General features: G+C 55.7%; 10 protein-coding genes across 10 annotated transcripts; 6 read left to right on the top strand and 4 right to left on the bottom strand.

Annotated features, from left to right (window-relative positions):
- Positions 1 to 888: 888 nt before the first annotated feature.
- On the bottom strand, positions 889 to 3,419 carry F5144DRAFT_554878 (uncharacterized protein). The gene is made up of 2 exons (XM_066787871.1): positions 2,834 to 3,419; positions 889 to 2,767 (listed from the first exon to the last, which is right to left on the bottom strand). Exons 1-2 carry the CDS (start codon positions 3,263 to 3,265, stop codon positions 1,256 to 1,258), a joined length of 1,944 nt encoding a protein of 647 aa, XP_066648277.1. The 5' UTR covers positions 3,266 to 3,419; the 3' UTR covers positions 889 to 1,255.
- A 468-nt stretch (positions 3,420 to 3,887) lies between these two features.
- F5144DRAFT_554876 (uncharacterized protein) lies at positions 3,888 to 7,843 on the top strand. Its single transcript, XM_066787870.1, has one exon. It carries the CDS (start codon positions 4,158 to 4,160, stop codon positions 7,593 to 7,595), a length of 3,438 nt encoding a protein of 1,145 aa, XP_066648276.1. The 5' UTR covers positions 3,888 to 4,157; the 3' UTR covers positions 7,596 to 7,843.
- Positions 7,844 to 8,581: 738 nt separating this feature from the next.
- F5144DRAFT_554874 (uncharacterized protein) lies at positions 8,582 to 9,641 on the bottom strand. Its single transcript, XM_066787869.1, has 2 exons — positions 9,254 to 9,641; positions 8,582 to 9,032 (listed from the first exon to the last, which is right to left on the bottom strand). The coding sequence occupies exons 1-2, from the start codon at positions 9,630 to 9,632 to the stop codon at positions 8,974 to 8,976; spliced, it is 438 nt and encodes a 145-aa protein (XP_066648275.1). The 5' UTR covers positions 9,633 to 9,641; the 3' UTR covers positions 8,582 to 8,973.
- Positions 9,642 to 11,277: 1,636 nt separating this feature from the next.
- F5144DRAFT_29322 (uncharacterized protein) lies at positions 11,278 to 12,177 on the top strand. Its single transcript, XM_066783830.1, has one exon. It carries the CDS (start codon positions 11,580 to 11,582, stop codon positions 12,108 to 12,110), a length of 531 nt encoding a protein of 176 aa, XP_066648274.1. The 5' UTR covers positions 11,278 to 11,579; the 3' UTR covers positions 12,111 to 12,177.
- A 1,406-nt stretch (positions 12,178 to 13,583) lies between these two features.
- F5144DRAFT_543075 (uncharacterized protein) lies at positions 13,584 to 15,932 on the top strand (the record flags this gene model as incomplete). Its single annotated transcript, XM_066787219.1, has 3 exons — positions 13,584 to 14,315; positions 14,379 to 14,596; positions 14,651 to 15,932. The coding sequence occupies 3 exons, from the start codon at positions 13,584 to 13,586 to the stop codon at positions 15,930 to 15,932; spliced, it is 2,232 nt and encodes a 743-aa protein (XP_066648273.1).
- A 608-nt stretch (positions 15,933 to 16,540) lies between these two features.
- On the top strand, positions 16,541 to 17,507 carry F5144DRAFT_554870 (uncharacterized protein). Its single transcript, XM_066787868.1, has one exon. The coding sequence runs from the start codon at positions 16,768 to 16,770 to the stop codon at positions 17,224 to 17,226; it is 459 nt and encodes a 152-aa protein (XP_066648272.1). The 5' UTR covers positions 16,541 to 16,767; the 3' UTR covers positions 17,227 to 17,507.
- Positions 17,508 to 20,554, bottom strand: F5144DRAFT_554867 (Dolichyl-phosphate-mannose-protein mannosyltransferase-domain-containing protein). Its single transcript, XM_066787867.1, has 4 exons — positions 20,315 to 20,554; positions 19,897 to 20,170; positions 18,196 to 19,834; positions 17,508 to 18,139 (listed from the first exon to the last, which is right to left on the bottom strand). Exons 2-4 carry the CDS (start codon positions 20,158 to 20,160, stop codon positions 17,709 to 17,711), a joined length of 2,334 nt encoding a protein of 777 aa, XP_066648271.1. The 5' UTR covers positions 20,161 to 20,170; positions 20,315 to 20,554; the 3' UTR covers positions 17,508 to 17,708.
- Positions 20,555 to 21,005: 451 nt separating this feature from the next.
- F5144DRAFT_543073 (YjgF/Yer057p/UK114 family) lies at positions 21,006 to 21,581 on the top strand (the record flags this gene model as incomplete). Its single annotated transcript, XM_066787218.1, has 4 exons — positions 21,006 to 21,045; positions 21,118 to 21,131; positions 21,179 to 21,400; positions 21,465 to 21,581. 4 exons carry the CDS (start codon positions 21,006 to 21,008, stop codon positions 21,579 to 21,581), a joined length of 393 nt encoding a protein of 130 aa, XP_066648270.1.
- Positions 21,582 to 22,442: 861 nt separating this feature from the next.
- F5144DRAFT_543072 (uncharacterized protein) lies at positions 22,443 to 22,992 on the top strand (the record flags this gene model as incomplete). The annotated part of the gene is made up of 2 exons (XM_066787217.1): positions 22,443 to 22,811; positions 22,915 to 22,992. The coding sequence occupies 2 exons, from the start codon at positions 22,443 to 22,445 to the stop codon at positions 22,990 to 22,992; spliced, it is 447 nt and encodes a 148-aa protein (XP_066648269.1).
- On the bottom strand, positions 22,874 to 24,318 carry F5144DRAFT_29121 (uncharacterized protein). Its single transcript, XM_066783816.1, has one exon. The coding sequence runs from the start codon at positions 24,193 to 24,195 to the stop codon at positions 23,083 to 23,085; it is 1,113 nt and encodes a 370-aa protein (XP_066648268.1). The 5' UTR covers positions 24,196 to 24,318; the 3' UTR covers positions 22,874 to 23,082.
- Positions 24,319 to 24,494: the final 176 nt, after the last annotated feature.

The raw sequence follows: 24,494 nt of genomic DNA, 5'->3' as shown, positions 1-24,494 counted from the left end.
TTGGCGAGCTCAAAAGTTCGCATGCGAACATGCAATTTTACCCGAAGTGGCCCCCAGGTGAGCGATGATGTCAGTGTTCGGGAACCCAGGAACCACACACCAAAGTCCCGCGCGGCTCTGCGGACGCCGCCATGCTCATTGCTGCTGGTGATTGGCCATAATAGGATTTCAACATCACAGTCACATGGCTTGGGAACCACGAATCAATAAAAGGGTGCGGGCGCGTAGTGAATACGATGGATTTTTACCCAACCACACACTCTTCCGCTCATTAACTTCGCTCGTGACCAGATGAGAACTCGGCCTGCCATGTCCGATCGACGGAGTGTGTCTGTTTGAAATACAACCCAGGTGGATGATATGTTATGCAAACCACCAGTAGTTACTAGGATCCTTCCCCTTTCATCTCGTGACAAACTTGAGGTGCCTGTTGGTGGTGGCCAGGGGGTAAAATGGGCGGAAGGTCGTGGCGGGGAGGAGGTTCATCGAACAACACGCTGGACTTCCACTGCCCGAGTTGCCTTCGCCGCTGGCGGTGTAATTGAATGAAGTTGTAACCAATCTGTAGAACCATCTGACTGCCTAACTATTAATAACAATAAGGTTGTCATACCGATTTGTGACACCAACGTTGGCCGTCACCAACAGCAACATCGTACCACTTCTACCCGTCAGCCTCAAGCTCCCCCGCAAACTACTTCAAGATACCCATTCACACTTCAGTTCCCAAAATGGGTAATTCGAGACGCTGTAAAGTATTGAATCTGGGTATCACGTTGAATGGCATGTGTCCATCCGTCTAAGTATAATCCGTCCCAATGCCCCTGAACGCCAGAAAATAAATAAAAAAGCAGACCTTTTCCAACCTGCCCACCCCAAACCGTAACCAAAAAAAGCAGAACGTTTCGTTCCGTTTGGGACCCCAACGCCTTAAAGCCCAACTTCAAGTCTTCCGGCCGCAGCCAAAAGTTAAAAGGAAAAAGAGAAGAGGCAAAGAAAAGCCTTTTCAATGCCGAGGAATAAGCCAGAGAGACAACACGCAACGCTTTCCATCCTTATCACAGCCGCTGTCAAGGGACAAAGTTAAAACCAATCGCTTCCGATTCTTATGATCCGTTGTTCCCATCTCGATTTCGCTAATACATCGTGAACTCGCTTCTATCCTAGAGCACCCAGTTAGTCCGCAGCAACCAATATGGACAGAAAAAGACGCTTACCTTCATATCCCCACATCCATATCCACCCGTTCCGCAAACTATGCAGTGGGTACAAAAGCCTCCGGCGGCAGTTCGCCTCTCTTCTCATGAAACGACTTCAGCGCGAGGTCGAAGTTCCAGTCCGCTAATCCAGCCAAGCATAGCCGAGAGTACTCGGGAGTCATGCCCGTTTGTCGGCACAGTTCTTCTACCATCTGAGCACGCATGGCATCATCCAGCACGGGAGGTTGCGCTGCAACGGCCGTTGTCGGGGCAGGCGTCACGGTCGGAGCCTGAACGGCGGCGGTCGGTGTTTGTTGTTGTTGCGGTACCCAGGTTTGCAGTGCGAGCTCGTCGCTAATGACCCGGTAGGGGTGCGGAGCACCAGACTTGCTCGGTCCGAGGATAAAAGAACGAGAAAACTGGCGGGTGCCAAGAAGTTGTCGGGTCGGGTCGACTTCTTCAAATCGGCCGTGGACGGTGATGGCTAAGCCCATAGCTAAGCCCTGTCCAGACGGCTCAGCCAAACCCGGAAAAGTATGGCAATCAACCTGCCACGCATCGACCAAATCCAGGCTGGGATGCCTTGTCGCAGGGAGCCGGGCCCAGAGTTCGGCGATCAGATTGCTTCCCGTGAAGAGCCGCTGCTGGGTAGACGAGCCTCGGACGCCAATTGTTTCCAGATTCCTGGAGAAGTTGTCGTAGGTGTCTGGGACAGGCTCTGCGCCAGTCCTGAGGGAAAAGGCAGAGTCGTCATCGTAAAACTGTCTGGCCAGAGAAACGCGGTCCTGGTCATACGTGGTGAAGAACCCACGGATGAATGTGCTCGCTACGTTGTTCCCCCCATCTCGCAGGTTGGATGGGAGACGGGGAAGCGGAGTAGGAAACCACGACTTGAAGGCCTCTGCAGCCTCCTCGGGAGTCCTAACTCGGCGCCCATCCAAGACCTGTAGGCTTGGGAACCATTCTACCATTTGGGTCGAGTAGTTTGGTAAATTGGCAAGGGGATTGCCAAGGGCATGCATCTCCTCCAAACGGCGAAATTCGTGACGCCACTTGGCGAGTTTTGACATATCCTCGAGCTTGTTGCCACTAAGATCGAGGCGGCGCAGATGAGGTAGGGTCTGGGCTAGGGTGAAAACCTCATAGACGTCGTGGATGTCGTTGTTGGCGATGGTAACCGCCTGGATGCCCGCTTCCTTCTCCACAGGATTGTCGTAACGCGTATTCGTAAGACTCATCAGCACCTTGAAAGACTTCTCCGCTAACGCCTTGGATTGGAAAGCGCCCAGGCTGAAAAGGTTTTGATCGGCCCCCAGCGCTGATAGATCCAAGAGCTTCTGTTCTGCGTTGTAGCGAGAGCTCAGGACTGCCAGTAACTTTTCTCTTGTCTCGGACGGATTAGGCCCGGGCCCGTCGATGGTTGATTGGGCGTTTTGCGGGGGAATCGGGTCGTTGGTCTCTTCGATGGTTAACGAGGCGCCAGCATAGCTGAAACCGTTTAGACGCAACAAAAGGGGCGCGTCGGCTTGCTTGACCTTAAGCCAGACATACTCGCCCCGAATTACTCCCTAGGTAACAGCGTTAGGGTGCACGTTGAAGAAAGCCAATAGAGGAAAAAAAGGGAGGCAACGTACTCTACCGAGGACGACAGGACGCCCTTTAGAAGATTTCCGCTCGAGAAACTCGAGGAGCGAACGAAGGCCACCATCCTGATTTCCGGACGCTTTACTGGCGCTGAGACCGTGGATCTTGAGGGTGACTTTGTTGCTGAATTGGGATTTATCACTGCGAGCGGTGCCATCTTCTGATGCGTGATTGCGTACGTTGCTGGCGAGCCGGGTTGACACCCGAGAGCCTCTCCCACCCCGGGAGCCTCGGTTTCCACGTGTGGAATGAGCGGAAGGGCCAGTTGGTGGGTTGGCCGCATTGACGCTATCCATAGAAACATCCCCATCACGATCGGTTCGAGAGGGACCCCGACGCTTTCCTATGCCGCCACCACCTCGTGAGCCCCGCTGGCTCGGCCGATTGCCGCGGCTCGCTCGAGGGCCTGTAGGAGGAGCCATCGATTGTAATTGACCGAACTTGAACAGTTGTGAATGAGTGTAAGGAATTTAAGATTCGTGTTGGTGTGGTTGTAGTGGCGAGTGTGTAAATGTAGCAAAGGTTGGTTGGAAGGAGGAAGAAAGAGTGCGGACGCGAGGTGCGAAAGAATGAAAGAGCAACTTCTAACTGGTGTGGAGCCACCCCACCATGTAACCTAAGAGCTGCCCCCTGTCCTACTCCCGAGCGTTGGGCTGTCTTCCAGCCTCGTTTCAGCCGTCTTGAGTCACCCTCAGCAAGCCGTACAGATTGAGAAATGGGAAACAATGATGATGAATTAGGGTGCTAGGCTGCCCAAAAATGCAATGAAAACTTAGTATCATTTTTATTTTTATTCTTGAAATCTGCAGCTATCAGAACAGAAGTGTTTTAAACCCGACGATTGCAAAAAAACCAGAGAGCCCTTGCATGTGCTTCATCAAAGAGAACCAAGGTTGTTACCTCTTTCATTGTTAGGGTGCCGAATGTAAGCAGATGTCTTAATAAAATTACCATACAATGAAACTCGGCTCGCCCGCAGGCAGCGAGTGGTCTGCTCAAATCAGTGCAGTGGGTGCCCGTTGATTCAGGCAGCTCAAGCCAATCACGTGCATTGGCGTAATTGCGCGTCTCTTCCGTCGCGTCTTTTTACCTTGGGCTGAATTGGCGTATTTGGACCTTCTAAAGAGGTGCATTTCACGCCTTCTTAGGCGCCGAGCCACGCCACTCAAATTGCCATTTCAATCCCTTCACAACAAGGAAATACGACGAGGACTGGGCAGTTCAGGCCGGCCATTTTCTAATGACGTGCGCCCTATATATTTTTCACTTTTCGGCCGTGACAGCCTAAAACGCGGTCCTTGAGAAATAGTGGTGATGGACGACGATGAATTTGACGACGAGTTTGGCGACATCGCCGATGAGGACATGATATCGGCCCTCACCCAAGCTACCGATGCTGCGGTTTCGTTGAATGACCAGACCAACCAACCACGCAGTTTCAGCAATGGTCCCCGCCCCCCTCTTCCCAGGCCATCAACACAGTTCTCCAACTCCGTCAGAGCCCCGCCTTTACAACCACCCTCTCATCGGCAGCCCATAGCCCGAGCCCCGGGCTCATTCAGCAGGAATCCGGCTCCGGGAAATACCAGGAATGGGTCTCTGAATACCTCGCCTGCAAACGCCTTTGATACCTCAACCAAGAGACCCAACCAAGCTCCCGTTATCAACCCCCGCCCACCCAGACCGTCAGCCCAGACTCAAGCCCAAATTCAAGCCCAGAACTTGCGCCAGACTACCCTATGGGGAACAACAATCCAGGAAGATCGTGTGGCAGGATCGCAGGCGCCTAACAGTCGCCCGTTCCGTGCCGATCTCCCGCCCGAAACCCCAACGCACCACGAGCTTCAGCATGACGAGTTGTCAACCTGGGTTTATCCCCTGAACCTCGGCGCCATTCGAGACTACCAGTTTAGCATCGTGAAGAATGGCCTCTTTCACAACACGCTAGTGGCCCTCCCCACTGGCCTGGGCAAGACCTTTATTGCTGCTACCATCATGCTCAACTATTACCGCTGGACCAAGCGCTCCAAGATCATTTTTGTGGCACCCACGAAGCCCCTCGCATCTCAACAAGTCCAGGCCTGCCTCGGAATTGCCGGTATCCCTCGGTCACAGGCAACACTCCTCACGGGTGAGACCCCTCCAGTCCTGCGGCAGGGGGAGTGGGAGAGCAAACGGTTGTTCTTCATGACCCCACAGACCCTGATGAACGACTTGTCTAAAGGATATGCCGATCCCAAATCCATCGTTCTTCTTGTGGTCGACGAGGCTCACCGCGCAACTGGGGACTACGCCTACGTCAAAGTCGTCGAGTTCATTCGGCGCTTTTCTAAAAGCATCCGGATCCTTGCGCTAACCGCCACGCCTGGGTCCACGGTGGAGGGCGTGCAGGATATCATTGACAACCTTGGTATTTCCCACGTGGAAATCAGGACCGAGGAATCGATCGACATTCGTCAATATGTACATTCACGAAACATTGACACGGTCACCTTCGACCCCTCGGACGAGATGCACGAAGTAAAGGGCTTGTTTTCCAAGGCTCTCAAGCCCCTGGTGGATAAGCTGAGCGCGCAGAACATATACTACGGCAGAGATCCCATGAGCTTGACAACATTCGGCCTACTCAAGTCGAGGCAGGAATGGTTGGCCGGGCCTGGTGGACATGCAAACCAGGGGGTAAAATTCATGATGATGGCCGTCTTCAGCATTCTGCAGAGTCTGGCCCACTTGATCAAGCTGCTCAACTTCCACGGCATCAAGCCCTTCTACAACGGCCTGGCTGGGTTCCGGTCGAGCGAGGAGGGAAAGCCAGGACCGGGCTCAAAACTCAAGCGGCAGCTCCTGGCCGACGAGAGCTTCCAGAAGATGATGGCCATGATCGAACGCTGGATGAGAATGGAAGAGTTCAACGGGCACCCGAAGTTGACATACCTTTGTGAGACCCTCGTCAACCACTTTATCGACGCGGGCGAAAACTCCAGCACAAGAGCCATTGTGTTTAGCGAGTACCGCGACAGTGCCGAAGAGATTGTTCGCCTTCTCAACAGCCAGCCGCTCATCCGCGCCACCGTATTTGTGGGACAAGCGGATTCGAAAAGGAGCGAGGGCATGAAGCAAAAGCAGCAGATCGAGACCATCGAGAAGTTCAAGACCGGCGGTTTCAACGTCCTTGTGGCTACTTCGATCGGTGAGGAAGGTCTTGACATTGGCCAAGTCGACCTGATCGTTTGCTACGACGCCTCGGCCTCGCCGATTCGTATGTTGCAACGGATGGGGCGCACAGGCAGAAAACGCGCGGGTAACATCGTGCTGCTGCTGATGAAGGGCAAGGAGGAGGAAAAGTTCTTGGAGGCGAAGGACAACTACCAGAAAATGCAGCAGCTCATCTGCAACGGCGACGGCTTCACCTTCCGTCACGACCTCTCCACGAGAATTGTGCCTCGAGATATCAGGCCCGAAGTTGACAAACGGCACGTCGACATTCCCATTGAGAACTCCCAAAATACGTCCCTTCCCGAGCCGAAAAAGACTGCGGCAGGTCTGAGGAAAAAGGTCGCCAAAAAGAAGTTCAATATGCCCGACGACGTAGAGACAGGCTTCGTGAACTTGAAAGCCTCGTTCTTCGGCCAGCCCGCTGAACGGGCTGCCAATATCCCCAAACCGCCCGCCGAAACCGACTTCTTAGTCGAAGTGCCTACGCTAGAGAAGGTTGTGCTGAGCAAATCACAAACGGAACGCTTCGAGAGATTATACAAAACACTCCCGAAGACACCGTTCGACAAAGTCCAAGAGCTCGGGTTCGATGACATCAACCTCGGAGCCCATCCGGCTGCTCAAAGAGTGCTGCGACGTACCGTCAACCTCAAGCACGGCCAGTACACGAGAAAATGTGTGAAGTTGTTTAGGACTCTAGGGGAATCACAAGATCCCCTGGAAAGGTATACTCAACCATATGGCGAGATAGATACAATGTCGTGGAAACAGGTGCCAGTCCCGCCATTCGCAAACGAGGCTCCGGGCCAGCCTGCTAAAGCAAAACCCCGGGCTAGCAGCTCGGTATCCAACAAGCAGCGTGCAGGCAGCAGGTTGCCGGCAGCTCGAAAAACAGATAGCAAACCCACTAGGAAACGTAAATCGGAATCAACTTACTTTAGCGAATGCGAGGAGGCGGAAGAAGACGAAGATGACGAAGATGAAGCGGAAGAAACTGCAACCGAAAAGGCGACACCGCAAGGACGCCGTGGCCGTGGCCAGGGCGCCGCCAAAAGGGGCCGGGGAGGGTTCAAGCGGGCCAACGATCATATCGAAGACTTTGGGGACGATTGCACCCGGACGAGTGACATGGAAGAGACAGATGGTTCCGACAGCGGCGCCGACCTGGACGATTTCATCGTCGGGGATGATGTGTTCTCGTCCAGCAACTGGCAGGGGTCAAACGATCCTACGACACCCAGCTCGTCGCGTCTCAGCCTGCGCCACCGGCGCACGGAACAGGTCGCGGCCGAGGAGAAACCGTTCTACGAACCCCCCGAATTCGGTTCGACCCAGGACTCGGACGACGAGATGCCCGACTTGGCCGAGCTCGTTGCTAAGAGCGCGAAGAAGCCGGCCGGGCCATCCAAGTCGAGAGTGGCCCACCCGGCAGACGAGGATAGCGAGGATGATCTGCCCCAACTGTCCCCGCGCAGGCCCCAGGCGAAGAGGAGGCGACAAGTGCTGTCTGACAGCGACGATGATGACACACCTTAGCAGTAGCGTTTGTTGCTGGCTCGGTCAACTTTGACGCAGGGCTACGGCGTTGTGGGTGCACGGATGGATGGATACTTATGGTCGAGACGACGATACCCAACTATTGCTATTACGAGAGTCTGGTCTATAATGTTTAGATTGCTTTGTATACTACCACTGGTGGGGGTGAGTATTGGCCTAGATGATGTAACGTGTAGATGAGGCTTAGATATGTCAACAAAGTGATATCATGGGTTGTACTAAAGGGCATTTATTCTTCTTCTGGGGCTAATTTCCTCTCGCTTTTGTTTCGGTGGAGGCTGACTAGAACAATTCCTATGCTCGAACCTCCTAATAAGGGAATACACGATTTACTTACTAGGTAGGTATCCCACAGAGTACCGTTTTCCACAAACTTCCATCCTCCTCCTCCTTCTTCCCCCCCTCTCCTCGCCTCTTCACCCTCCTCGCCCTCATCCTCTCAATCCCCTTATCCAACACCGTCTCCACGCCATAACCCGTCTCCCAATCCAACCCAAACAACCTCCCCTCGCCCTCTCCCAAAAACTCCTCCACCACAAACCTCCACCACACCCCCGTCAAAACCTCCTCATCGCTCAACCCCTCCTTCCTAAAACTCTCATACTCCCCCTCCACCCCCGTCCAATCCACCACCTCGTCCACCAGATCCGCCAGCGCGGGAGCCGACGCCCGGAACGCCCGCCGCGCCTCACCCCCGCTCCGCGGGTCGTGCGCTCCCCCCCCCCCGAACAGGAAGAAGGCGAGCAACGAGCCGCCCGACGGTTTGAGCGCGAGCCTGGACAGGGACGGCGTGGCTGCGGCGGGCCCGGCCCGCACCGCGCCGCGGTAGTGCTCCACGACGGCGCTGAAGAGGGTCTGCGCTTCGGGCGACGTGTAGTGGAATCGGCCGCCGGCGAGGTGCGCTAGGGGGTGGGTGGGGGCGGGGTTGGGGCTGGGGTTGCTGTCGGGGTTGCTATCGCTGTCAAAGTTGCTGTTGCTGTTGGGGTTGATGGGAGTTTGAGGTGGGCTTTGGGTTGGGGTTGAGATGGGTGATGGGAGTGGTGAAAGGGGTGGGAACGGTGAGATGGGCCCGGCTGAGACGCGCGGGCTCTGGATCTGGAAGGGTTTGCTGTTCTGGCCGCGGCTGCTGGTGCGGATGGGGATAGGGATCGGGCGAGAGCGGTGGTCGATTACGGTTGCGGCAGCTCGTCTTCCCTGGGTCGCGTACTCGAGAAGGGGGCTTGGCTTTTCCGGCTCGTACAGGTCTTGGGCAGGATCCTTTGCCTCGGGGGGCGGCTGTGAGTCGAAAGAGGGGCCCGTGTAGGGCTTCCAGGTGTGAGTTTCGGTGTTGGCTGTAGGCGGCGAGCTCCGTAGACCGTCATACACGGGGTAGCGGCCAGAGGTTGTTATCGCAGTGCTGATGTTGGCGGTGTTCGGCTTTGAAGTCCCGCCGTTAGCGCCCATACCACCTACCGAGGCCTGGGCTACAGTCTGCTGTATCTCGTGCTGCACCATGATCGAACAGGAACGCCTCTTAGTTGCGGGCGACAAGCTCGCCTCGTTCTTGCCCCCGGCCCGCCGACCTGATATCTTCCGAGCCGGTAGCATCCGCTGTTGTACCCTCTGGCTCCGTCCCATCAACCGAGAAATAAACTCACCTCGGCCCTTTGGTAAGCTAGTATTCTTCTGTTCCAGGTGTACTGCCCGGGATGCCGATCGTCGGGCCCTCTTCAGAGCCCTAGCTTTTACGCGAGGGAGCTGGTATAGAACCCAGAAATCACCCCTAATGAGAGCACCCGTTTCCTCGTGGAAATGGGGGAGGGGGGCGCAAGAAGAGTCAGTCGAACACGAGCGAACGTCTTTGGACTTCGCAGCTTTTGGCCGAACTATCACCGTGGCGTTATCAGCGCCTTCATGAGATACCCAGCATCCCAGTTTGCAAACAACAGGGCGCATTTCTCTGGTAAATCCGAGCTCCAGGTGGTTATTAGTCTCGAGAACAGCTTCAAGTAGATGGTGAGAAGAAGTAGATGTCATTGAGACAAGGCAACCCCGGTGCTCAACCAAATCCAAGTTATATCAAACAAAACCCAGCTTGGAACCGTGGTTAGGCGTACCCAATTGCTTTTATATCTCCATCCTCTCTTTTTGTGTCTTTGATCATGGAGCATAACAATCGCAGATTGCCGTTCACAAAGAACTCAACCATTCCAGCGGGACACACCCCTTGTTAGCCAAGATAACAATCAAAAATTATCGACCAGATCCTGTATTCGGGTAACTTGAACGGCGAAGCGCTGCAGAACTCGAAGTCAAATTCTGGGAACCGTGCAGCAAAATACGAAACCTGGCAGCCCACAAGCTGGCGATCTGTCGCTACCTGGCCATGGATAGCGCTCCTATTCCCGCGGATGACTCGATTTAGAACCCAAGAGACCCTTTATACAATGCCATTATCTTGTACCCTTCACCTGCTGTGTGGGGGACTGCCCCTTGGTCTCCCAACTGGAATGGAGGCTACTACTACGTCTTGGTCCCAGACGGCTCAACTTCGAGGATTTGAACTAACTGATATGAAATCTCAAGAAAATAGGGAAACGTTCCCATTTCCTAGACCACTATTTGACTTTCATACACCTTCTAAGGATTCCAGGGGCACTGCGTGGATATTCCATCAAGGGGAACGGCGGTGGGCCACCGAAATTCAGAGAAATGCTCTTGAACTACCTGCCCCCCCCGATTCTCCCTTGCCGAATGCAGGGAACGGGGAGTGGTAGTGGCAGCAACAGAAAGGGGCACATAGCGAAGGGCTGTTGGAAGCTACGTGATAGATCGAGGGTTGACCCGGCACAACCAACAAGGTCACCGAGGCTCTGCGAGGCGGAGTCCTACTTGCTTGGCTAATATGACATACGACTATCAAGGTACACGATCGGGGAACACCGCCCGAGTGTATCACCATCGTCAGAGGGTACGAGGTACCAGGGCCATCGGGATCTTTTTATGTCATCTGAATGAAGTATCTCTCCCAGAACACTTTCTCGTTGCCTTGCCCACTCCGCTTCTTAGCTCAGGACCGTTCGGGCGGATGCCAAGGTAGGGCGAAATGATGGCATCGGTGAGATATTGCCCGAGTGGGTACATACGCGTGTCGCGGGATTTAAGGTTGTGGGAGTAAAAGTCATCCCATCATGTTTGGGAACACAAAACCAACGAAGGGCCGGCCAAAGAATTCAGGTGCCTGGGAATGGGGGGAGGGGAGGGAAGCGCTGGAACAGTGGCCGCGCACTTGTGCCGCGCACCGTTGCGTTCCTCTCCCAGGCACTTACTTTGAATTGAGGCTCCCCAATTCTCTGCAATCCTATTCGCGGGAGAGTTGAAGCAGCAATTCCTCGTAGGGCTGAGGTGCGTCTCCCCCCCTCCCTTCTCCTCTTGGGTTGACGCACGAGATCAGTGCTGTGCGACGTGGTCTTTGTCGGCTGTTTTCTCGGTTGCCATCTTGGACTTCAGATTGGGGAACGGCCGCTTGGCAAATGCATGGGGTGATTTTCTTGATGAATGAGTGGTTTGTAGAAGGCAACCTAGAAAACTTCTCCTGCACGAGGACTGACTTGGGTGGAATTTGTTGGGCGATGAAGTGGATAAGGACTCTTTGTTTGGTCTTGGAGCAGTGGGAGGACCTCACGAATGCGTGCCGCCTCCCTGCCCAAACACCCAAAGCCAGCCAGCCCTACGAGGGCGGGGACGGGAGCTGGGGAGAGCTGCAGGGACACAAGGACACCACCGATCAGATTTGGGCCAATCTCGAGGCCCATCGCCGTTGGCTCCGTGCGAAAGTGCTGCATGATCGCCAATCTGTGGGGAGAGAGAGGGGGTTCTTGCCTCTCCCAAGCCACCACAAATCGCCGTCCTCAGCCCGGAAATGGTTGGCATGCATTGCACTGCTGCGGTCCTTGGTAGGATACAAATATTGCAGATGACTGCATGTCGTTTTGTGTTTGTTTTGTGGCAGCCGTCTCTCTGGTCGCGTTTCGCCGAAGCATGTCCGACGGGGAAGGAACCGTGAGAACCCTAGCCCGTTTCTTTCCGCTTCTCGCGGTGACTGCCCCCTTCCCAACAGCACTTTCCAGTGGATGGTTGGGGGCTGCATCAGGGACGCTTCAAGTGGTTGGGGCAATCGTCTTATCCCGGCTCCTCACTGGCTTGACTCCTGGTCCGAGCCACAACATGACAGCCGCTGCATATTTAGGGTTTGCGCCAGCGTTTGGAAAGGCCTCGGGCGTTTTATTGCGCCGCCTTTGCCAGGACAGATCTCACTGTGGGACAAGCTGTTTTTCTCTCGGCCCCTTTCCCGTTCTCACCACCGGAAACAAACGGTCGCGGGGGGCGGGACCGCAAGTACAAGTAGTTAATTATCCGATGATGTGTCAGCGAGATTGGGGGGTGTTTGAGCATGACATGATGGTATCTGAGGACGGGAGCTCTGAATCGCCTCCGCTGCTAGGTAGTCATTAACACCCCACGACTCGTAGGAAGATGATGGAAGGGAAGGAATCTACGAAGTAACAGTCGCGATACACTTGTCGATCGCGGAATACCCTGCACGCAGTCGCTATTCCGTATCATTGTCGCATTAAAGAGTGGCTGCATCAAGGGAAGCAGCTTCGCCACACGTCCATCAGGTCCGCCGTTCCCGCCCCTGAGCTATCGTTGCAGGCGAGGTTGTGGCCGTGGTGGGGGCCTGTCATCAAAATGGCCCTCATTGTCTGAGCTCATTGTAACTAACCGAGAGCACAAGGTCCCGGCCTCAGCCCGGATCGCGCCAACGACCCGCGAGTTGCGGCGCGGCGGGCAGGTCGGATGGTTGACGTGTCTTCTCTCGAGCGAGAGAATCATCGACATCACAAATGTTCGTCATTCCCCGCGCGGCTCTTCTTGTTCCGTCACATCTGAGAGTCGAAATCTGTCTGCCTTCAGAGAAGACGACCTTGTGTTTGCAGACTGCAGCTCGCGAGAGGTGATGCTGGAGAACCAAGCGACTTGTCCCGGTACCTCCCAAAATCTGGGGACGAGGGACGGAGGAGACACTGGCCCTGCTAGCCGAGTACTTGGGTAAAACACCAAGCTACGCAGAGAAGCTCTGTATCTGTAGAGAGTCTTTCCTTAACAATCTGGAGGACCGCAGCCGGCCGAGACACCAAGTCCAGGGACTTTGCAGCCAACAGACGCTATCAATAGCGCGCCATTGGGAGCACAATTGGAAGGATTCAAACCTGGCCAATGGGTGGCCACTAATCCGGCGCTGCGCCTGCCAGGGGACCCACATCTTACTGGGAACCCCGGTTGCCCGAGCAGGCAGCAGCGTCCGACAAGCCCACCGCATTTCTCATCATTTCTCTGGCGCCCATTCGCGACAAACCTCCTTCTTCCGAGTCCTTCATCACGCCTGTCCCGACTCTTTCCCTTTTCTTTGCACCTGAGGCCATTCAAATCGACTTCCTGCAGAAAATCCCGCGCTCAGACCAGACGGTCGAGGCTCCGCAACCGTTTTTGCCCCAGTGTTATAGGACTTGAGTGTCCCCCATCTTTCCTGCCGCCCAACACGACGGTTCATCAGCGCCTTGAGCTTCATCCCAACCATCATTAGCAGGACGCCTTTTCGCCTGGTCCTGATTCCATCGCGTCTCGGGGTCCCTGGCTTTCGTCGGCTTGTCCCCTATCAGGCCTGGTAAGTCGAGTCCCATTATCGTTCGTCAGGGTTCGTTCCTGGGCACGGTTTCCAAGTCCTGCCCATCGCCGCTGTGCTCCAGTGGGCTGCTGGAAAGGATCCTACCTCCTCTCGGTGTCGCAGGCCGACTGTGACTCACGCTCTCATCTCCGCTCGGCGGGACAATGAATACATTGAGAGCTGACCTGAGAGACTGGACACAGTGTTCCGCCCACCGATTGTCGCAGAGCCTTGTGCGTACCCCGCGCATACCGGCAACCATGTCGTCCAATCCACGCAGAACGCCGGTGACTCGTTCCGGTTCGAGGGGCCTGAGCATTAAGACCAATGTGGTCCTCAAGAAGGGTGCGACCTTCCACTCCCCGACTACTCCGCTCGAGTCTCCCGAACCAGCATTCACTCCGCCGTCGCTACCTCGTCGGTCACACACCAACCTGGACGATGTCATCGATGCTCATCGCCGTCGTGTTGCTTTGACTCTCGGCGATATCGACAAGACACTTGCTGGTCTTCGCAAGGACGACGCTCCCCTCTCTCCCGGCCGCAAGACCCTCCGGGACGAGATCCTCCCGCTGCCGCGAGGCGTGCTTGACCACACCCTCGACTCGGTCATGGTCAAGGAGCAGCCGGCCGAGCGCCGGATGCTCCGTCCTCGCACTCGCCGATCGTCTCGTTTCCACGAATCCGACAGCGGGTTGGGAACCTCGATTGCTTCCAGCAATGACAAGGAGGCTGTCGCTAAGAAGGACAAGGCGGGCCGGACAACGGCGGTTACCAGGTCGGCTGCAGCCCGCTCCGCCACCGCGGCGAGCGCCGTCGGCCTCAGCCCTCACGCCACGAGCCGCATCTACGCGTACACCCTCAAGCCCCTCCTCGCCAATTCCGGTTTGAAGGATTTCCACCCGCTCCTTCTTGAGTGCCCGAGGAAGATCCAGGAGAGGCAGATTGTTTGCCTGAGGGATCTCGAAAAGACCTTGCTTCTCGTTGCTCCAGTAAGTGAGCTCTTGACTGACCAAAGTGTGAGGGGAGATACTTACCGTGTCTTGCTTTTAAAGGAAAGGACCAAGTCCTCCGAACTGTACCTGGACTTTTGTCTCACCACCATTCGGTGCATCCAGGCCACCGTTGAGTACCTGAGCGACCGGGAGCAAACTCGCCCCCGGGACGTCCCGTACACAAGCGGATATTTCGTCGACCTTGTCGATCAAATACGGAACTACGCCCAGCAACTTGCTGACGCTAAGGAGAACCAGGACGAGATGGATGTTGACCCGTATGGCTCTCTTTTCCCTTTTGATCTAGCCCGCCTTACTAACTTGGCCTCCAGTACCGACGAGATCAAGCTCCACGGAGGCATCCACATCAACGGACGGCCTGCCGAGCTCGTTCGCGTCAAGAAGAACGGCAAGATGATCTCGATGGCGACTGGTCAGCCCATTGATAAGATCGACGAGGAAGCCGACGGCACTGTGCGGTTCAAGCGCTCCGCCAGTCAGGAGCTCGAGGATGAAGAGGAGATCATGCGCTCTATGGCCAGGCGCAAGAAGAATGCCAGCCCCGAGGAGCTTGCGCCGAAGAAGTGTCGCGAGCCCGGTTGCAACAAGGAGTTCAAGCGCCCTTGTGACCTCACGAAGCACGAGAAGACTCATTCGCGCCCTTGGAAATGCCCTGTTCCCACCTGCAAGTACCACGAGTATGGGTGGCCGACCGAAAAGGAGATGGACCGCCACAACAACGACAAGCACTCGGCCAGCCCCCCCATGTACGAATGCCTCTACAAGCCGTGCCCGTACAAGTCGAAACGCGAGTCCAACTGCAAGCAACACATGGAAAAGGCCCACGGCTGGGTTTATGTCCGCACCAAAACCAACGGCAAGAAGGACTCCAGCGTGAACGGCAACTCGGCTCACCCCACTCCGCAACTCCAGAACATCCCCACACCGTCCAGCGAACACAGCATGGGAGTTGCTACCCCCCCAGACACCTGGGGCCCGGTTTACCCCGGCAGCAGTCTCGATTTCCCCGCCTACATGCCCAATGACGCGGACTTTGGCTTGATCCCCCAGGAGCTGTCCCTTGATTACTCGCCCGTTGACAACCCGACCCCGTCGACGGATTCTGGGATGGACCACACCTCGGCATACCAAGACATCGGGACAGACTTCTCCATGTATGACGACATTTACAATGCCCGTGTGCAGCTGCCCACTCCTCCTCCCCTCCTCACCAACGCCTACCCCAAGGAGGTGGCCCACCAATTCATGTCATACACTGCCGCCGAGCTCTGCCAGCCCCAGCCTGCCCAGCTCTCGCCGATCGGCCAAGGGAATACCATGCTCTACACTCCTAACTCTCTTGCCGAAGTGGACGAGGGCTTTGATGACCGCAACGAGTTTGCCGCCATTGCCAATGCCGTAAACGGCGGCGACTTCATCCTCTTCCCCAACGGTGGAGTCTCGAAGCCAATGTTCAACGAGTCTCTGTTTGCGAACACGGATCTTCCGGGCATGACTGCCAACCACGCCCAGCCGTCGTCTCAGGACTTGCTGAACGCCTTCAGCGTTGACTGGCCGCCACATGACCTCAGCGCCTACTACCCGCAGTACTAGACGGGGTTGGGCTAAACAAAAAAAAATTACATGTTGACTCGGGATTGCAATTGAATCAGTCGTAGCTCCGCAACCGCGCTGCGACTTTTTCCTTCTTTCCGGTGCAGTCTGGGCTGCAATTTGTCATGATTAATGAAGTGAGTGAATGGGAGTGTTGGTAACGATTTGGAAAGATGGGTAGCGCGGTGGCCGAGCGAACACACGGTTCGACCGTCTTCATGTTTATTTCAATTATTGATTTTATGTGTTTTTATCTCGGTTGCTCCTCGCTTTACATATCTAGCGGTTTTTACGTGGGAGGAGTAGGCGGAATGGGTTGGATTGTTTCCAGAACTAGCTGGGAGACATGTAATCTGGTCTCGAGTGTTAGGTAGATTCCTCTCAACAATGATGGCCATTCATACATCTAAGTCTCGATCCCTCGTTCCAACTTGTGACTCTTTCCCCGTTCTCTCAGCCACTTTACCTTAACGACGTTACTTGTATAAGCCAGCCCGAAAGAGTGGGGACTCTTGCGGAGGAATGCGGACCGTGCGTAACTGTGGAGACGCAGAAGCTCCCCCGACCAAATATTTTTGCTCTTGGTCAAAAGCGGGTTCCTGCGGCGTCCTCGAACTTTTCATAGTTTCCCCCATCAAAACGGACCACGATCCGACGTGTCCGTAGCGCACAAAGGGGCCGGCGGTGGACTGCCAGTTTCCCAGCGGCAGATTCTAATCGAGGGCATGTCTAATTGACCCCGACTAACGAATGAAACCGTGCGTTGTTTGCTCATGGAGCGACTGTCCAGCAGCGCGTCCGCCTCCGGCCCCCCTCGAGCTCCCCACGACACGGTATGTACGCACGCACACCCATCCGCCTCTCTTCTCCTCGTCTCCCTCCCCCCTCCTACCACTCCACTCCCAATCTCTTAACGAGACAGTCGGTGCCCCTCCTCCCCCCCCAAAACAAGAAAAACAAAGCCCACACCATGATGATCTACGCAACGCCGGTTGCAACCCTCATATACTTTATTAGGAAGAGCCGTCTGAACCTCCCCGAGGGTATTTCAACCCTCCTCGGCTGGCCGACCGTTTCCGCTTCTTTTCTTCTCCTGTGCCTTGCCCGCTTCCTTTTCTCTTTCGAGAAAGGAAAACGTCTGCACCGTCATGTGCTGGCGGGGCTGGGGCCTGGAGGGGGGAGAGGTGGGCGGTTTTGGACGGTGGGGTTGGTGGTGCTTAAAAACTGGGTTTCTGAAGGGCTTTGTTTTTTTTTGTCTTTACTTTTGTTCTTGTTGTTGGTTGGGGTTGGCTGAGTTGGTTGCGGCAAGTTTGCTGACTTGTTCTGAAGTGTCTGCTCTAGGTTTGATACCACGAGACGAACGGGTTGGTTATGGGCGAGATCGAGGGCAGAAACGAGGTAGGTCTCGGGTTCGGCACGGCACTGCCTGTCTGGTGTCGCGGGCGTCGTGGGAATAGAGGGGATTTCCTGCTCGAGTGGTTGCGTATTTTAGAACGTTTGAGGACAGGTCACTCGAGAGAAATCCATCGACCTGAAAATGCAATCAAGGAAACAATCCGATATCCAGAATCCGAACTCGACGGGAATATTGTGGCTTCATTGTCTATCGTAGATATATCATGTCTGTGGCTTGCGGGCTCCCGTAACTCCCTGAACTTGCTACCCAGAACACCATAAAATAGGACTGGTTACAACTTGTTGATTTTTCACCCATCCCTCGAAATCTTACACTCTTCATTGCTACAAATAGACTTGTCCATATCACCCTGCGATTTCCTATTTCGCAAAGTGCAGGTCGTAGCCTAGCCACTTCCTCCTCAGGACTTGGTCGACCGACAGGCCGGGGAAGCCATAGGTCAGCGGCAGGAAGAAGTACCAGCTGGCGGCGACGACGAGAAGGATGACAATCGTGGCAATCCACGACGGCAACATGCTCTGGCCGACGAACCGCTCGCGCGCAGTCAGGTGGTGCTTGCGCAGGCCCGTGCTCTTGCCAGCCTTAGCGGCCCGGTGAAGCACCTCGTGCTCAATAGAGTCCTGGCTGAAGACAAACTCGACTACGGCACCGGTGACGAGGGCCGAGGCCAGGTGGGCGGGGAGGTAGTGGTGCAGGAACAGCTGACGGCCCATGACATAGAAGGGGAAGTAGTGGGTGGCCCAGGCGAGGAAGAAGAAGCCGGTTGAGTTGTATAAGCGGGAGCGGGCGCCTGGGCAAAGTTAGTCAACTGTCAATTAGAAAGGTGGTGTTTTCTTTTCGACTTACGGTGATCCAGGGCGTCAATACCGCGGCGCAGCGAGAACTGATCTGCCAGGACGATACCGGCATAGATGGCCAAGACACTGCTGGCGATCCACCAACCGATAGGGTTGCCGAGGAAATAGATTTGCTGGCGGGTGTCGTTTTGAGTCCAGAAGCTGACACCGCGGAGCAGGAACGGCCACTGGAAGGGCAGCGACGCGTAGGGGTGGCTGGCAGTCAACTGGTTGTTGTGCCAGAACATGGATCGCTGCAGCTCGAACCACTTCCTCAGGAAGGGGAGAGACTTGACCTTCTTCTCTACCTTCTCACGGCGCTTATGATCGGCCGGAATAGACGGAATGTCATCGACGAGCCAAACGTTCGAGCTCGGAGCAATCTGCTTGTTTCCGTTGATCTCCTGTTGCTTGTGTCCCCACTCGGGAAGCGGCGTGGTGTGAGTCCACATGGCCACTTTGCTCGGGTTGTGAATGAGCTTGAAGTGGCTGGAGACGCTCTTGAACTCTTGGTTAGGCTTGCCATGCTCAATCCGGATCTCAAACAGGGTGTCGGCGGCGCGGTCGCCGTAGGCGTCTGCGATCGAGATGGTAGTGAATTCCTGGTTGGTGGGGTAGTACGGAGAGGCGACATCGTGGGACAACAGAATGGTGTCGGTGACCAGGTGACGAAGCCTCACGAGGTCGTGGTTCTTCACATGGCGGCCCAGCTTCTGGTCATCGGCGCCGGCAGGGAGAACCTGCCAGTGGTTGTTGGTGTCATTGAAAGGGTAGCCCGTCACTTGCTGGCCTTGGCTGGAGACGCGGCCGTCGTCATACCTAAGGGGATAGCGATCCGCGTGGCTGTGGAGGTACGCCTTGGTCTCCTTGTGCTTGAGGGTGATGGTGTCGTAGAAGTCAATGGTGACCGAGTTCTGGAGCATGACGTTGTTGCTGAGCGTCTCCTGGAATTCAGGGGTCATGAAATCATCTCCGGGCCCGGAGCGTGTCAGAATGGAGAAGTGGACCTGGAACCAGAAGAGGTAGAACAGGAAGGGCATGATGATCAAGCCAAAGGCACGGGCAGCGAAATGCTTGCCAAAGTCCGGCAGGCTCAGAGCACCTCCAGGCCTCTTGATATCCAGCAAGTCCCAAAGATCGATGATGACGGCAGAGCCGATGGTGATGAAGGCGAACAGGCCGACATATTTGGTTGAGATATCGCAGGATAGGGCGAAACCGGTCAGGATCAGCCACTTCCACCACTTTCTCGAGAAGGCTTCGTGGCGCAGCTTGTAGAATTTGATGTAGCAGAGCAAGCTGCAGGCCATGGCGAAGACGAGGGTGGCATCGAGCAGGATCAGGCGCGTCTGGCCAATGTGGGCGTTATCGAGCAGGACCAGGCCAGCGGCAACAATGCAGGCTGGGAGGCTGTATCCAGACTCCCACATGATCAAGTAGGTGACGGAGACGGTCAGGGCGCCGAGAATGGCGGGCAGAGAGCGGAAGGCGACGTAGGGGACCTTGTTGACGATGTAGGAGTCGCCGATGTTCTCGAAGTGGAAGTGGCCATCGTAGCCAACGAGCCAGCCCATAAAGGCGAAGAGGAGCTTGCCGAACGGAGGGTGCACATCGAAGAAGTAGGTTTTCTCGAGGTAGTACGAAGCGAACTGAGACAGACAAACGTTAGTCAAAGTGACAATGGGACAGCCAGGGGAGAAGGCGTAAGTACCTTGCCGAAGTGAACTTCATCGAAGACAACCTCGTTGGGGTGGCTGATGCCCCAGAACCGAGTGACGAAAGCCAATGCTGTAATAATAACGAAGACAGCCTGGAAGTCGCGCTCGGAGCCAGTCGAGGACTTTGCGGTGACCGCTTTTACGAGCTTATCAAGCTCGACGTCCGAGGAGACTCCATCCTTGGTTTTCTTGGTCGAAGCGGCGGCGCCCACGTTGCGCTGGCGCAGAGTGGCTTGAGGCGTCGGGGTCGAGGCCATGGCGGGTGGACTGTAAGGAAGCCAATGTGTTAACGCCTACTATTTACATTCCTGAGAGCTGCAGGCAAACGCTCGGGGCGTTGGCGTTGCCAACTCGAAGACAACACCTGTCTTATGCTTCTGAACAAAGCGGAACAGGACACGATGGACATACCTCGCCAATCACAAAACACGATTGACTTCCCCAATCGGTGTATCAATAAGAAACCCACCCGGAAATGGAAAGCAGATACGAAAGAAAGGTTAAAGACAGTCGAGAAGATGAAGAATGGATGGGGCAAGGATGCGCGCGAAGAACGAAGAGTTGGGGATAGTATATTAATAAATTGCGTCCCCCCTTTAAGCCTCCTGATGGCAGGGCTGATGGATGGAACCGTGTTCAGCTTTGGCCGCTCCACCAAAACTCGCGATTTTTCTGGACACCTGGCGCAACCTTTGGGTGGCTTGACCCTGAATTGAGACCCCAGTCCGCCAAGACTACAGGTGGTCCAAGCTCCTGCGCGCTGCGCACCTCACCCCTTGCCTTCCATCAAAGTCTCGGCTTGCAAGGATTAACCTGACTTCGTATGCGACTGCGCTTACTACAAAACACCCGACAGTACCGGGCCCGGCCCGGGCTGCGGGGTTTGGCCCGCCTCTAACCCCTCCTTGCCGTGGTCCGAAGAACGGAGCGGGACGGAGGCCTAAGCAAGCCCAATAGCTACCGCGTCGTGGAGAGATTGCCCCGCCATTGACTTGCCATGTTTCCAGTTGCCCCAAGACGAGCTTTCCCAATTCTCTTCCGAGCAGCTTTGAGTAAAACACCACCGCTACGCATCCAACCAAGATCGCGCCCTCTACACAACATGTCTGCCACGCCCGTCTTCACCAAGAATGCAGCTCCGCGTAGGTTTCCGTTACTAGCTCTCCTATGACGGCGATACCCGGAATGCTGACCTGAGTCCGTCCTACGGATAGCTGCCGGCCCTTACGTATGTTCCATTCCTGAACACTCAACTGCCGTGAAACCCAAATTCAGACATTGACCGACCCCCAGTCCCAGGCCATCAAGACCCCCACTACCATCTACTGTTCGGGCCAGATCCCTTGCGATGCCGAGGGCAACCTCGTTGAGGGCACCATCCAGGAGAAGACGGCCGCATGCATTGCCAACCTCAAGGCCGTCCTCGAGGAGGCCGGCTCAGGAATTGAGAAGGTAGTCAAGGTCAATGCCTTCCTGACCGACATGGCCAACTTCGCTGTGAGTGCCGGACTATCCCGAACCCTCAATAACACAACGGGTGGTTGACGAAAGCATCCTGCAGGCCATGAACGAGGAGTACGCCAAGTGGTTCGTCCACAAGCCCGCCCGCAGCTGCGTCGCCGTGAAGCAGCTGCCCAAGGGTGTAGACGTTGAGATTGAATGCATTGCGCTTCCTTGAGAAAGGAGTCTACTTGTTCCCAAAAGCTATAGAACGAGCGATGAATCAAAAAGTCCATTGTTATTCTCAAAACCGTTGAATCCTTCTTGGTGCTTTTTAGGGATCGACAAGTTGGTGGGGCTACCGAACGGTAATGACGGAATACCAAGTACATACACCTTCGAAGCCCCTCCTACGCAGAACGCCTGAACGGCCACATCCAAGACAAAGATCTACAGAATTCTCAAGACACCCGAGGCCGATTGGCCTGCCGGGCTGCCCGGTTGCTATTTAAGCTCTTGGTTTCAGACCTAAGCCCGCCAATGCCCTCATTTCAGTACTTGATATTGGTTAATGGGGACGCGAGGATTACGTTACATTCATTCACGCCGTTATTGGCCTACAAGAGACACAGCCAAGCTCAGCCATTGACAACAGCCGCGTCACTCATCATTTTGGGCCAGCGCACTGGTTTTCTTTTATACCCAACACTCTGAGTATATTTAAGCAGCCCTATGGAGGGCGCGGAGTTAACTCTATGCTCGCCTTTCCTACTTTAATTCTCAGATATTGATTGAAGCGGAACATATCTCGAAACCATGTCCGCGCCGCCAGTCCCCGTGAGCGCCAACCAGGGCGATGCCCCGCGCCCTCGGGAGCCATCAACCCTTTACAAGGCAAGCACTTTCACTATTCACTTCCCGATACAACACCCTCTCCCAGTTTCAGTCTTCACCCAGCCCCATCCCTTAACCATCTTCACCACTCCCACAACCCCCGCCACCTCACCACTTACAACCCCCCCTCCCCCCACCCTCCTGTTTCCCCCAACCTTGCCCCCCCTTACCAAACTAACCTACCCCCTCCTTCACCCAGTTAATAATGACCCCCCTCATCTTCACCACCTTCCTCATCTCCCTCGCCCTCGTCGACCTGCGCCACTCAGCCCTGCGCGCCCACTACCACGCCGACCCCAACACCAACACCAACACCAACAGACAACCAGCCCGCCGCGTATTACCGCCCTGGCTGCACCGCATCGTCTACCGCTACCAGCCGCATCGCTACGCCAATAGTTCCCCCCGGCCCGCCGCGGGGCCTGGCAGCAGTCCGGGGAGTATGGGGGGTTCCTCCGATGGGGGAGGGGGTGGTGCGGGGGAGTACTATCACAGCAAGCAGCGGGAGCTGATGAGGATGGAGGCGGAGGAGGCGTTTGAGATGAGAGGTGTGGTTGTGGTGGGGCTGGGGTTGGTGAGTGTGGTGGTTGGGTGGGTGGTTTGGAGGGTGGTTGGGTGGGTGGTGGGGGTTGTTGGGGGGTTGGTTCTTTGAAGGGGGATGGTTGTGGTTGTGGTAGGCGGTGATTTATTGGCGTTGGGTGGTGGGCGGTGGGGAGTATGGGGGCGGAGATGTGGCTTGGGGAGTTTCAACATAATTCGGGGGTACTTTTTGTATGCCTGGCGGTAATTTATGGCTTGGATATAAATTTGAGGTAAACACTTTCCATGAGAGTATATTGAACATCCTATTCAAGCTCATCCTCTCGGCGCCAAACATACCTCAGCTCCATGGTCCCGTTCCCGAACCCTTCAAACCACACTTCGCCGGCTTCCTTGAAACCCTCTCTCTCATACAGACTCCTCGCAGCCGTCAGACACCGTTGCGTCGCCAACCGACACTCCCGGAACCCAGTCTCTCTAACAAACCGCATAGCCGCCGCGAAAAGCTGCTTCCCCACCCCCAACCCCCTAGCCGACTCATCCACAATAAAGGCCCGAACCTTCGCCACGCCCTCCTCCCCAGGATAAGCCTCGCCGTCGATATACACCACGCCCACCGTGCGCTCCATAGTTGGCGCCCCCGGATGCTGGGCCGGCGTCGTCATAACAGCCGCCCACACCTGGTTCACCGGCCTATCCAGCCGGTCCAGCAGATCCCCCAGGCCGGTTGACAGCACGGATTCGAACTTGCGGCCCCATCCCTCCCTCGGGTAGTAAAAGGCCAGGTGCATCTCGAGGGTGCGGGCGAGAATGCCCGGGCGGTAGCCCGCCACGATGGAGACGGTTGGGGGCTGGGGCAGCTGTGGCTCGGGGGTCGCTGCTGGTGTGATGTCCGGGGTGATGTCGGCCTGGTTGGGCCTCGACCGTTCTAAGGCAGTTGCGTAGGCTTGGAAAGCTGCCGTGATATTTGCGCCTGCGCCGGGAGGGGCCGCAGCAAGTGCTTTGGTGACCTGGTCTTGGGCGTGGGCGTTGATCTCGGCGAGGGCGCTCACTCCCGCCGTGGTGAGCGTATAAGTCTCCTCGTTTTCGGCGGTAACTTGGCCTCCCTGGCTGGCCAAATTCGGTTCCCGCCTGACGATGCCCCTTGAGATCAGTTCGACCAGAGTATGGGAGAGCTGGGTTGGGGGAACCTTGAGTTCAGTGCAGAGGTGGGGAAAGGAGCGCCGTCCATAGTCGCCGATTTCGATCATGCAGTGCACGGCAGCCGGCGAGAGCGGAAAGGGGATGGGGGTTGGTCGAAGAAAACCCCATTCCCGAACCAGTTTTCGCGACGCCTCTCGGAGGGACAGGACCGGGTCGTTGTCGAGGGATTGAGTCCCCGGTAATGGTGCGGGGAAAGGCGAAATCGAGGTGGTCATGGCAGTATACTCTACTCGATTCTACTCGGTTGTCAAGTTCCTTTATGTTGTCTGCTTAAAAGGGAGTCCTGGTGTTCCTTATGTCCTCGAAGCAAACATAATCCCCATTCTCTTGTTGTTTGGAGACCTGCTAACTGTCAATGGCTACCCTTACCTAAGGTACTTGCAGTCGCATCCGATTTCGGGGACATCTTGGCAGCGCCCTTTGGATGATCGATCAGTCGACCCAGTAGTTAATTCCTTGTATGTCTAATATTGGAGGTTTCCAATCGTTTTCGAAGCTTATTGTCGAATTCGCG

This window comes from Chaetomium tenue (genome assembly GCF_020726465.1).
Source record: "Chaetomium tenue strain MPI-SDFR-AT-0079 chromosome Unknown F5144scaffold_1, whole genome shotgun sequence".
Taxonomy (NCBI): domain Eukaryota; kingdom Fungi; phylum Ascomycota; class Sordariomycetes; order Sordariales; family Chaetomiaceae; genus Chaetomium; species Chaetomium tenue.
Note: the sequence above shows the minus strand (reverse complement) of the source record. Positions and strands in the feature narration are given on the sequence as shown.

Excerpts from the sequence above, each read along its gene's own strand:
- F5144DRAFT_554878 (XM_066787871.1), bottom strand. The coding sequence starts at position 3,265 with ATGGCTCCTCCTACAGGCCCTCGAGCGAGCCGCGGCAATCGGCCGAGC. Across the intron at positions 2,768-2,833 it reads GTCCTGTCGTCCTCGGTAGA|GGAGTAATTCGGGGCGAGTA; the intron begins GTACGTTGCCTC and ends GCTGTTACCTAG.
- F5144DRAFT_554876 (XM_066787870.1), top strand. The coding sequence starts at position 4,158 with ATGGACGACGATGAATTTGACGACGAGTTTGGCGACATCGCCGATGAG.
- F5144DRAFT_554874 (XM_066787869.1), bottom strand. The coding sequence starts at position 9,632 with ATGACATCTACTTCTTCTCACCATCTACTTGAAGCTGTTCTCGAGACT. Across the intron at positions 9,033-9,253 it reads TAGCTTACCAAAGGGCCGAG|CCGAACACCGCCAACATCAG; the intron begins GTGAGTTTATTT and ends GGGACTTCAAAG.
- F5144DRAFT_29322 (XM_066783830.1), top strand. The coding sequence starts at position 11,580 with ATGTCGTTTTGTGTTTGTTTTGTGGCAGCCGTCTCTCTGGTCGCGTTT.
- F5144DRAFT_554870 (XM_066787868.1), top strand. The coding sequence starts at position 16,768 with ATGTACGCACGCACACCCATCCGCCTCTCTTCTCCTCGTCTCCCTCCC.
- F5144DRAFT_554867 (XM_066787867.1), bottom strand. The coding sequence starts at position 20,160 with ATGGCCTCGACCCCGACGCCTCAAGCCACTCTGCGCCAGCGCAACGTG. Across the intron at positions 19,835-19,896 it reads ATGAAGTTCACTTCGGCAAG|TTCGCTTCGTACTACCTCGA; the intron begins GTACTTACGCCT and ends TGTCTGTCTCAG. Across the intron at positions 18,140-18,195 it reads TATTGACGCCCTGGATCACC|GCGCCCGCTCCCGCTTATAC; the intron begins GTAAGTCGAAAA and ends AACTTTGCCCAG.
- F5144DRAFT_29121 (XM_066783816.1), bottom strand. The coding sequence starts at position 24,195 with ATGACCACCTCGATTTCGCCTTTCCCCGCACCATTACCGGGGACTCAA.